General features: G+C 44.2%; 1 protein-coding gene across 1 annotated transcript; it reads left to right on the top strand.

Moving 5' to 3' along the window:
• The first annotated feature begins 8,431 nt into the window (after positions 1-8,431).
• On the top strand, positions 8,432-11,546 carry POM121L2 (POM121 transmembrane nucleoporin like 2). Its single transcript, XM_012465868.3, is given in 2 exon segments — positions 8,432-8,904; positions 8,906-11,546. Coding segments are annotated over 2 exon segments (3,114 nt in total).
• The last annotated feature ends 828 nt before the right edge of the window (positions 11,547-12,374 follow it).

Genomic DNA, 12,374 nt, shown 5'->3' with positions numbered 1-12,374 from the left:
CATATCTCTTAGGTTTCTTTAAGGTTTCATTACTTTCATTGTCGAAAACAACCTTTTGAAGAATTGATTTAGAACATATTTTAATAAAAGTACAAATCATATGGGTATAGGTAAATGAATTTTCACACAGGAAGCCCACAAGTATCAACCTCCATCTAGATCAAGAAATAAATATTACTAGCACCTCAGAGACTTCCCTGATGCTGCCTTTCAGTTACTTTTCCCTTCTGTCTCGCCTCTGTGGCCCAGGCTGGTGTGCAGTGGCACGATCTTGGCTCACTGCAACCTCTGTCTTCTGGGTTCAAGCGATTCTCCTGCCTCAGCCTCCTGAGTAGCTGGGATTACAGGTGCGCACCACCACACTCGGCTAATTTTTGTGCTTTTAGTAGTGACGGGGTTTCACCATGTTGGTCAGGCTGGTCTAGATTTCCTGACCTCGTGATCCACCCACCTTGGCCTCCCAAAGTGCTGGGATTAGAGGTGTGAGCCACTGGGACCAGCCAACCATCCCAACTTCTAACACCAGAGTTCACTTCTTCCTGTCCTTATAACTTACGTAGAGTCATATTGTTTTCCCTCTTTTGTATTTGATTTCAATTATGCCTATAAATTAATCACTGTTACTAAATATAGCAATAATTTCATTTTCATGGCAGTGGAATGTTCCATTGTATTTTTATTACCCAATTTATTCTACCATTGATGGACATTTATGCCGTTTCTATTTTGGGGCCATTACAAATAAACATAGAGGCATGAGCCACCGTGCCAGCCCTCTCTTTTTCATAAATTGTGTCTACAAATATTTGGTTCTGTTTCTGGATACTATATTTGGTTACACTGTTCTATTTTTATATCATTATGAAAATTGCCTACTGTCTTAATTATCATAGCATTATGATAAGCTTTGATATCTACCTATGTACATCCTCTCATTTTGTGCTTTTCAGGGTAGTCTTGGCTATTCTTGGATCTTTGCATGGTTATATAATATTCAGAATGAGCATGTCAATTTTCACAATAGTGTCTTTTAATTTTGTTGCATAGACTTTATAATTCATTTTAAGGAGAATTGTAATCTTCAATTCTTCCATTCAATGAATACAGTATATCGTTAGAATAATTTAGGTATTCTTTACATTCTTTTGGCAATGTTTTATTGTTTTCTGAATAGAGATCCTGCACAGTTTTGTAAGAGTTATTTCTAGGTTGAAAAATGTTTTCTGGAGCTATCACAAATAATATCATCTTAAAGATGTTATTGAGGCAAACATACGTACGTAAAACTCCACCTCTAAGTGTAAACCTTGATGAATTTTTACAAACAGAACACACGCATGTAAACAGCACCCACTGAATCAAATGATAATGTATTATCAATGTGTTAAGGAGTGCAATCTCAGGGAAGGCTACTCGGGGGAAGAAACTGGGGAAAATTTATTGATCAGGGCCAGACATGGTGGCTCCTACCTGTAATCCCAGAACTTTGGGAGGCCAAAGCAGGCAGATCAATTGAGCTTAGGAGTTCAAGACCAGCCTGGCCAACACAGCAATACCTGTCTCTACTAAAAATACAAAAATTAGCTGGGTGTGGTGGCACACCTGTAATTCCAGCTACTTGGGAGGGTGAGACAGGAGAATCGCTTGAACCGGGTAGGCGGAGGTTAGAGTAAGCTAAGATGGTGCCACTGCATTCCAGCCTGGGAGACAGAGCAAGACTCATCTCAAAAAAAACAATTATTGGTCAGCCACTATATCTAACTGATCAAAGGTTTTCTCTGCAGAGCATCAATAGCCCTACATATAGAGGTTGTGCATGTGCAGATATCAAATATCTCTCAGTAGCTCATGTCTCAACAGCATCTCAACAGCAGCAGAGAAGCCTTGTAGCAGAACATGAGAAGGTCACAGAGGTCAACAGTGAAGTCCTGTTGTTTTCTGCACAGAGGAAATTGGTTGCCGTGACTACTGGGGTAAAACAAGTTGCAAGGTAAGATGGTAAGAGAATCCGAAGTGACATGTAAGATGGATCTGAGATCCAAGAGTATGCTTGTCTTACAAAATATTTTAGCAAGTGTTTCTTTTTCTCTCTTGCTTGAGAAAGTTTGTGCAAGATTCATCTTATTTGTTTCATAAATATTTGGAAGAATTCACCTTTGAAGCAGTATGGGCCTGGAGTTTTCTCTGTGAGAAAGTTTTTAAATTACTGATTCGTTTGTTTAGTAGGTATAGGACTATTTAAATTTTATATTACTTCCTGTATCAGGTTTTGTAACATGTGTCTTCCTAGGAATTTTTTTCATTTCATCTACATTTTCAAATCATTGCCATGTTATTTATAATATTCTCTCATATACTCTTTTTCTGCGTTCAGGGATGTATAGTGGTGTCCTTTTTTATTTCTGATATTAGTAATTTCCATGACCTTTTATATATAAGAATATACCTAATCAGACCTGCTAGGTAGTTATCAATTTTATTAGTATTTTCAAGTAACCAGCCCTTGGCTTTGTTTATTTTCTTTATATGTTTGTTTTCCATTTCATTTTTCTGCTTTTAACTCTGTTGTTTCCTTCTTTTATGATCTATAACATTATGATTTCCTGTTCTTTCTAAAAGTCCTTAAGAGTTTATATTTTTTTAGCATTTTGTTTTTTTTAAATGTATTCAAGACTATACTTTTGTCAACTGAAAAATCATGAGATGTATAAATTTGGAAGAATTATTTACTTTTTAAAAATAATTACAGCCTGTACGCTGGCTATCCTGATAGGCTGGAAAGTGTAGCTTCCAGCCAAAGCCAGAAGGAGATACTTTGAGGGAGGAAAGGTTGGGCAGGAGTTTTATGCTGAACAAGTTTGCTAAACATACATATTTAACAGGTTATAGGAGGAGTTATGAATATTTTTGAAGGGGGAATATGCATATATATAAATGTGTAAGTTACATGTCAGTTATGTTTACTATGTTATGAGTTGAGACTTAATATTTTAAAATATTACAATTAAGCCCTATTTGTCAAAAGGTAAAGCAGGGACATGAAGATAAAGCATGGACATGAAGCAGCCTCTGTAAACTGCCCAGAACCAGTCTATGGTTGGTGGTCTTTTTATTAGGAGAAAGTTACTGAAACTAGTCTGTGGTCTAAGCAAAGCTGTAGTTATGGCTTGTGGATGGAGGGGTGAGTTAGTCATTGCTTGATGGGTGGTGAGCTGTAACTTTTTTTTACTGTGTTCTCTCATATAATTTTTTACTGTTTTTTTTTTATTATTAATTGTTTATCTTGAAGCTGGTGTTTGTTTAGCTGTTAGAGAAAAAGGAAAAAATTAATCTTGTGTCGATTAGAATAGAGTTTATTTTTTAAGTGTATTGGTGTGTTACTTAACCCTTGTCTGGCATGGCCTTAGATCTTGTTTATAATTTGCTATCTTATTGCCACAAAAAGTTCATTTCTTTTTGTTTTCTTTTTTTGGAGACAGAGTCTCACTCTGTTGCCCAGGCTGCAGTAGTGCCCTCTCAGCTCAATCCAACCTCTTCCTCCAAGGTTCAAGTGATTCTTCTGCTTCAGTCTCCTGAGAAGCTGGGATTACAGGCACCCACCACCACACCCGGCTAATACAAAGAGTTCATTTCATCAGTCTTAAGATTTCTGTTTTAACATTAATGCTGTTCAGTTGTTGTGTCTAAACTACAAAATGGAGGAAGTATGATGAGGTGTATCTAACTTCCCATCCTGTAACCTCCCTATATTTGAATCCTTTGAAATTTGCATAATCACATGTCAATGTGTCTACTTAGAAACAGAAATAAATTGTGTTCCATGCCAAGCATCTTTTGGGAACCTACAAATCTAATCAACTCTATAAGCCCAATGAAAAATTTGTACAAATATGCCAGTCCTTACATTCAGTAAAAAGAAAAAAAAGAAAAAAGAAAAATTTGTGCCAATAAACGGCTCATAAATTTGAGAAATATACCGAGCAAGTATAGAAATAAGAGCAAATGTTGTTTATTTTAAACTCATTTACAGGGTATTTTGGACATATACAGATGTGAAGTACTAATAAACATACAAGCCAATTCAAGAAATGAAAGATTACAAATGAAGGTGAAGTCATCTATATCCCCAACTCTTTTCACATTTTCTTCCAGACTTCTTAAAGATAACCACTACTTTGAATTTGATTTTTACCTGTCCTTACATTTATTTTTACATTAGAATTTTTATTGGTATAATTTTCCATGTTTTTAGTATCTGTACGTATTTTATACTTTGTGTATTCATCTGCTATGTGCACATTTATGCTTGAAGAAACTTTCATAGAAAGTTTCCAACCACAGTGGATTACTTTTTTCTGTATTTTTTACCTAGGTGCAATCAGGATTAAATTTATTTTTTATTGTATTATATACTGTATTTTGTTTCTCTTCAAGTATGACAACCAAATGAATAAATTTCTTTTTCTTTTTTCTATTTTTTTTCTTCTGAGATGGAATCTCGCTCTGTCGCCCAGGCTGGAGTGCAGTGGCACAATCTCAGCTCACTGCAACCTCTGCCTCCCAAGTTCAAGCAATTCTTCTGCCTCAGAGTCCCCCTAGTAGCTAGGACTACAGGTACACACCACCCTGCCTGGCTGATTGTTGTATTTTTAGTAGAGATGGGGTTTCACCATGTTAGCCAGGCTGGTCGCAAACTCCTGACCTCAGGTGATCCACCTGCCTCAGCCTCCCAAAGTGCTGGGATTACAGGCATGAGCCCCTGGGCCCGGCTGTTTTTCTTTTCTTTCTTTCTTTTTTTTTTTCCTTTTTTTTTTTTTTTTTTTGTTGTTGTTGTCAGACAGGGTCTTGCTCTATCACCCAGTCTTGAGTTCAGTGACATGATCTTGGCTCACTGCAGCCTTGGACCTCCCAGGCTAAAGGACTAAATTTCTGAAACTCAGAAAAATTAAGAAACATGTTCTCTTATAGTTAATTTTTATCAGGATTCTTTTGATGCAATAGAAAGCTGTGTGGTGAGCAGGGGGAAATAATCTTATTTAAAATGGCACAGGTTAATCTGGAAACTCTATTATCATAATTAATCAACATCAAAGTGCAGATAATTGGGTAGGAAGATGAAACAAAACTAGGAATGTTCCTCAGCATTAGGTTGCTGTCATATATAGAGCTAACATAAATGGAAAGACACACATTAGTCCCATAAAAGAAAACAAAGCAGCTCACCAGCAAGAAGAAAACGTGAGTGGCTTCTGCTTCAGGAAAAGACTATGGAGAGAGACTGAAACTGTGAATATGAAAAACTGTCTTGTGATGCCTTAAGAAAATAGTCACCACATAGAAACTAGTCCAAATCGTGAGGAACAAAAAGAGGAGCCTTGAGTAAACACGGCACTTAGAAATATCATTGCATGGTAGCGTATAAACTGCCTTGTTTTACAGTTTACAGAGACTATACAAGTCCAACAGTAGTGGCTACAGTGCTTATAACAACCTACATATTGATTAGCATCTTGTTTATTTAGGAATAAATCAATAAGGGAAAAATTTATGGAGAGATTTGAGGTTTGAGCGATGCCCACTTGGAATGGCAAGGACTGATAATAACAGCCTGAAATGTACTCATGAGAGAAGAAGTACATATGCAAATGCCCTGTGTCATTTTACAAATGTATAGCCCTGTTTTGCAACCAGTATCAACAAAGTGCTTCTAATTCCAAAGGATGATATTATATATGGAACACCTCTGATGATAACGGTTACAACATTAGCCGGAGTCAGGTGCATGAGAATCATCTCTAAAGGCTTCTTCTGACGGGGCTGAAATAAGAAGACATGCATACATGTAATGAATAGCAGTAAGTTCCCCATAAGCCCAATGCCAGCTTGAAAGACAAGTAAGATTCCCAGTGTTGTGTCACTTAAATACAAAATCTCATGGTTTTCTTGGATCTTTTGATTGAAGCCAGCACAGCCTAAACAGCAGCATACATATATTCCACATATGAAAGTTTAGCAATCGCTGAATTCTTAAAGAAATTTCAACTTCGACATGAAAATTATCATGAAAAAGGGACAAATACTCAACTGTTCATGAACTTGTTACACTTCTGTGGGATTTCCAGAGGCTGGATGCCGTGTATTGTTCAAATATCTGAGAGCAGATGAAGTTTACGTGGCAGTTGGACTTTGCATACACATTTTTAACATTTGTTCTAGCCCATTTTTCAGGATTAGTCTGTTCTATTTTAAAGACAATTTTGCATATAATAAAAAACAATTTTATCTCAAATTCTAGTATTGCATTTTAATTATAAACTTATAACAAAATATTTTCTACTTTTTATATATGGGTAATATTTGTAACCTATAAATAGCAATATATGAATATGAATCTACTTTTTAGAATACTAATTGTAGCACACTTATTTTATGAATAATAAAATGTATTTATAGAATATGGTTAACTATTGATTAATTTATGCCATTAAAATGCTAATCTTGCTTGTTCTGAAGAACTTTCTTTGCTTGGGAAGCATATTTAATATTTTTACAAATATAGTAAAGGTTCAATTGAAGTTGACAAAGTGATCAAATGTAATAAGATATTAAATCAATTTACTTTCCAGTTAGCCAAGAGGGTTGATGAAGTCTTTTTCATTTAACAAATAAACAGTTCTTCTCCTGACAGTGAATTACCATCTAGTTATTACATAACTTCCTATGTTTCTTTACAGCAAGGTATATTAAAAACTTGGTCTCCAGCTTGCCCTGCAGTATTCGGAATACTGTACACACGCACACATATCCTATTGATTCTGTTTCTCTGGAGACCTCAAACTTAGACACAAGGGAAGTGGAACTGCAACCTGCATGCCCAGGGCCAGATCCATGCTCCAAGAAGTCCTAAGAGGACCTTTTGCTTGTACCTCTGATTGATCTTCGGGGTCCATGCAAGCAGAAGATTATAGCTAAAACAGTTACAAGTGGCTTGGCTTAAAGATAAGGAATACACCAGCTCAAAGCCCATCTGCAAAGACCAGAGTGTTGGTTTTTTCCCTCCCTCTAGGTGTTTATGAAAATCTTTGTCAAGGTAACAGTATTTAAAGCTGGGAGGCAGAGGTGGATCCCAAAATTGGCTGTGCGGCAAATGACTGGCACCCACTGAAGGCGTCAAGAGCTGCAGAAAAGGAGAAACGTGGCCGGGCGCGGTGGCTCACGCCTGTAATCACAACACTTTGGGAGGCCGAGGCGGGTGGATTACGAGGTCAGGAGTTCAAGACCAGCCTGGTCAAGATGGTGAAACCCCGTCTCTACTAAAAATACAAAAATTAGCCGGATGTGGTGGGGCGCGCCTATAATCTCAGCTACTCAGGAGGCTGAGGCAGGGAATTGCTTGAACCCGGGAGGCGGAGTGTTGCAGTGAGCCAAGATCCTGCCACTGCACTCAAGCCTGGGCGGCAGAGCGAGACTCTGCCTCGAAAAAGGAAAAGGAGAAACGCCGGGATCCTCAGTCAGCTGCCTTCCCGACTGCCAGTGCCACAGATGCCATCCGGGCGGCGCAGATTCCCCGGTGCAGCTCTCCAGTCCTGCGCACCTGCGAAAGCCGCCCGCACTCACCCCGCGGGGCGCGGATAATGCTCCCTACTCAGGTTTAGGGGATCCGGCGGGCCAACAGATCCACACCGGGGCCCTGAGCCCCCGAGCCCCCCGAGCCCCCCGAACCCCGAGCCCCCCGAGCCCCCCGAGCCCCCGGAGCCCCTGGAGCCCCCCGAGCCCCCGGAGCCCCCCGAGCCCCCCGAGCCCCCGAGCCCCCCGAGCCCCCCGAGCCCCCGAAGCCCCCCGAGCCTCCCGAACCCCCGAGCCCCCCGAGCCCCCGGAGCCCCCTGAGCCCCTGAGCCCCCGAAGCCCCCGAGCCCCCCGAGCCCCTGAGCCCCCGAAGCCCCCGAGCCCCCGGAGCTCCCTGAGCCCCTGAGCCCCCGAAGCCCCCGAGCCCCCGGAGACCCCCGAGCCCCCCGAGCCCCCGGAGACCCCGGAGCCCCCGGAGCCTGCTCCTTCGAGGCCCGCAGTAGTTGGAGCCTGGAAGCTGCACCGGCTCGATTCCGAGGGGCCGTGCGCTTCCTCATGAGTTCCTCTCCCCGCACCAACTGCTGCGACTCGCTGTGGAGCAAGCAGAGGTCCGAGCACCCCGCTGAGGTCTCCAAACAGCAAAGCAAGTTACTGGGGCTGCCGAAGTCCCCCCGTGTCCCCAGTTCCCGCGGGTGCCGGGCCTGGAGGGTGCCAAGCCCCCTGAGACCCTCGTGCATTCCTCTCGCGTGAATTCCAACCGTCAACGGAACACTGCGCTCTTGGACTGGGTCAGATTCTGCAGACGTTGGAAACCTCGGAAGCCAAAACCTTGCTGGAAGTCACTGACTGCGCCTCATCTCTCCTCATGGGCGGTCTCCTGGGCAAACTGGGACTGTTGCCCTCGTCCCCGGCCCAGGTGCGCACCGACTTGCCCGAGAGGCACACGAACCGCCGGCCAACTCAGCCCCTTCGCCAAGTCCATCGAGTTCAGTTTGTCCACCGCGCCCACCCTGCCCCGCGGCATAGACCTGCCAGGAGGCCGCAGAACCTGGATCCTGCCAATCCAACCACGTGGCCGGTCAACGAGGCTTGGAGGCGCTTTCCCATGAAGAAGGCCCAGTATTCCACCCTGGGGCCTCTCCCTTCAGACTGGTGGGAAAGTTACTTAAAGCGCACCATTTGGTCTCTTCGACACCCCAGGCCAATTTGGAGCCCAGTGACCATCAAGATCACTCCTCCTGACCAGAGGGTGCCTCCTCCCATTTCTCCTGAAGGTGTAATCGACACTGCAGGTCCCCCACCCTCTGAGGAGCCCCCAGATCCATGTTCAAAGGAGACTGTTGAGGGCTCTCAGAGAGTGCAGAAAAGGGAAAGGGAGGTTGGAAGAGCCACTATTCCCTGAGAGTGTGGACAGTAAGAGAAGGAGTCCAGAGACCAGACCATCCGCATTTAAGCCCCTGATGAAAAATGGAACCCTCACTTCTTTTGTGCCCAGGCCTGGGCCTCTGAAGAGAAGCCTCCACTCCCGGAGCTCAGATCACAGCTTGACTAAGAGACCCGGTTGCTCCTCCATGAGATCCTTGTCCAGCATATACACAGGTGGCCCCCTCAGCTGCAAAAGAAATGCCATTTCCAGCTCTTACAGCTCTTCCAGACATTTATCAGAGCCTCGGAAGAGACGTGTTCCCAGTGTATCAGTCCAGACACCAGAGTGGCCAATAAAAAGGAAAAAGAGTGGTCATCGGTCTTACTCTCCAGTCCTACTGGTATCAGATTTTGCGTCCCCAGGAGAATCTGGAAGTTTGGGGCAGCAAGATCAAAAGAGTCCACTGCTGCCATCTAGCCCTGAGAACACGCTCTCGGAGATCCCACCTCCCCAGCTTGGTCATGCAGTCTCTGATGAGAACTTGACCTTGAGGAAGAAAGCTGAGCTACACTGGAGCAACAAAGCAAGAGAAGACACAACTGACGTCACCACAGACCCTGTCCCCGAGACTTGGCTTGCTATTGACCCTTCCCTATCTCCCACTCTGCCTTCAGAAACAGATCTAACCCGGGGGACAAATCCTCAGTTGGAAAACTTAAGAAAAATGCAGAAGTCTCCAGGTCCACTGGCCTCCCCACAGTCCACAAGAGAGGCAACCAGTGTGGCCCATTCTCCTCTGTCCCATTCTCCTCTGAAGACACCCAGCCTGCCGACCCCACCTGGGTGCTCACAGTCAGAGCTCCTTCCAGTCACCTCTCTGGACTCCAAGCCCACAGCTACTTTCATCCTGCTGAGCCCCACCCCTCCCACATCAGCAGTCACTGACACCACCTGGCCACCTTCGAGCTCTCAGGCTGACAGTTCTGCCATGCCCCCAGACCCACCTGTACCACCCACCATCCAAAGCATTTTGCTTGGAGTGGTGAGTAGCCCAACTCCCCATCTTTCTGCATCTGTACCTTCTGATGCAACTTCTGCTCATCTCATGTTAAAACCGATTTCGGGGCCCCTGCACAGTAGCGACACTGGAAGCTCCTCATGTTCCAGAATTTCAGTCACAGCCACAGCATCTTCAAACTCTTCCCTCTCCACAACTCAGGGAACCTTAACTCCTACCTTCAAGCCTATCTTTGGCAACACAGATCCACTTAAAACTGTGCCCATGATAGCTCCTTTCTCCTCCAAGCAGATGCCTCCTCTGTGTACTCCTGCTTCTACCCATCACTTCCACAGCATGGTCAAGGCTGCCTCTGCGGTCGTGCCCACCACCGTAGCCAGCACACCTAAAGACTCTGCTTTCAAGCCACCTTTGGATTTTGGTGTGGTGAATGTTACCAGTGCCATAGGCAGCACTTCTTCTACCCCTTCCACTTGCCACACTTTCCTGCTTGGGACTGCCCAGGCTTTCAGGGCCGACTTCGCCCCAGCCACAGGCTTCATGTTCCCACCACACCACCATCCTACTATTCCTACTGTCCACACAGTCACCATCTTTACCCAGGTCCTTTCCAGTGCTGTCCAGATATCTCCTAGAAGTAGCACTGCTCATTGCAGGGGTGTGGGCAGCCCTTTGTCCACCTCAGCCCTAGTACCCACAAACTGGTCTGCATCTTCCCCCAGCATCTCCAGCCTGACCCCAACCATCACAGTTCCCTTGGGATCAAGCTCAAGGCCACCTTTCCCAGTATCCCAAGGAGCCAATCCCCAGCCTGCATTTGGTGCCACAGATGGACAGAAGCAAGGGCCTTCCCAGCCAGCCTTTACCCCAAGTGTCAGTAGCTCTTTTCTTTTTGGGAGTTCAGCAGTGGCACTGCCAACCTCAGTGCCAACTCCAGCTCAGCCAGCCTTCATTGGTACCACTCAGTCAGCCTTGGGGGGTTTGACACCCTCAGCCTCTACCTCTCAGACCCCTGCCAGCATCTGGCCAAGCATTGGCAGCATTCCAGCAGGTTTTCCCATTAGTCAAGCTAGTACAACGGGCTTTAGAATTGTAACTCACACCCACCAAAGTGGGGCTTTTGGCTCAGTGTTTGGCAGCAGAGCCCCACAACCTTTTGCTTTTGGAGGATTTGTGACCCCTATGGACTGTGGTGAGTCTGGGATCAGAATGACTGGCCCAGACATGAGCTCTACCTCTGGAGCTGTCAGCATTGGAGCATTGCCTAGTGGGACCACTGGCACCAAGATCCCCTTCAGAAAAGGCTGGAGCCAAAACACTCAAGGCCTGCCTAGCCACAGCACAGCTTTTGACTTGGGGAGAGCCAGCATTTCTGCAAAGTCTATGGCCCTCATTCCTCAAAGCACCCCTGTCCCCGGACAAGCTAAGGCAGGCAGCAGTGTTGGTGCTGGGATGGCTTTTCCACCTGCCCAGGACTCTGTCAGGAGAGGACCTTTTAGATCATCAGCCCCTTCATTTTCCATTGGTACAAAATCAAAAACCCCAAAGAATCGGGAGCGAGGGCATTCCCGAAGGCATCACTCCTACAAGAAGTAGTCTGTGTTCCCTGTCACTTCACCTTGATTTGGACCTCAGCATTGTTTCTGAAAAACCTCAGTGTCTTCCAATTTTCTAAAGTAAACACACTCCAGATCTAAAGCTGGAGCTTTAGATGTTCACCCTGTGTGTCCTAATCTACATCCTTGAAGAACGTGAAGGACTAAAGCATCTAGTGGCGATAGCAGATTAAGGCCAGGTGGGACCAAACGCGTTGGACTCGAACAGAACCTCACCTTCTCCTTCCTGTCCACTTCTCTCTGGGTCAGGTGTGCAGTGTGTGCACAGCAGCAGCACATATAATATCCAGACTTATGCAAACAAGTTGAATGTCTATCAATAAGCATTTTTTCATACATCCCACAATCCCCACTGTTGGTAAACACTAGCATGGTCTCTGTCACTCACCACAGGTTGTCTTTTAGAGAGTGTCACTTATCAAACAATATGGAACCCTCGGAGATTGGCTTCCTTCATTCAGCGTAATGCCACTGAGATTCATCAAAGTTGTTACATATGCCAATAATTTATTTCTTTTATTGCTGATTAAAAATCAATTTGAATTGTATTCAATTGTATGAGTATACCACAGTTTATTCAATCACCTGTAGAAGGACATTTAGGTTGTTCCTATTTTTTCTCAATAGTAAAGTCACCATAAATATTGATGTTCAGATTTTTGGGTGAACATATGTTTTCATTTCTCTAGGAAAATTTCTGGGAGTGGTATTATTGCTGGGTCATATGGTGTCTATTAACCTTATGAGAAACTGTCAAACTATTGAATTCATGACAATCCTATGAGGTAGGCACTGTTTCAGTTGTTAT

This window comes from Aotus nancymaae, unplaced genomic scaffold (assembly GCF_030222135.1).
Source record: "Aotus nancymaae isolate 86718 unplaced genomic scaffold, 86718_ANA_hifiasm-v0.15.2.pri h1tg000051l, whole genome shotgun sequence".
NCBI classification, from domain to species: domain Eukaryota; kingdom Metazoa; phylum Chordata; class Mammalia; order Primates; family Aotidae; genus Aotus; species Aotus nancymaae.
This window is presented reverse-complemented; position numbering and strand designations above follow the sequence as displayed.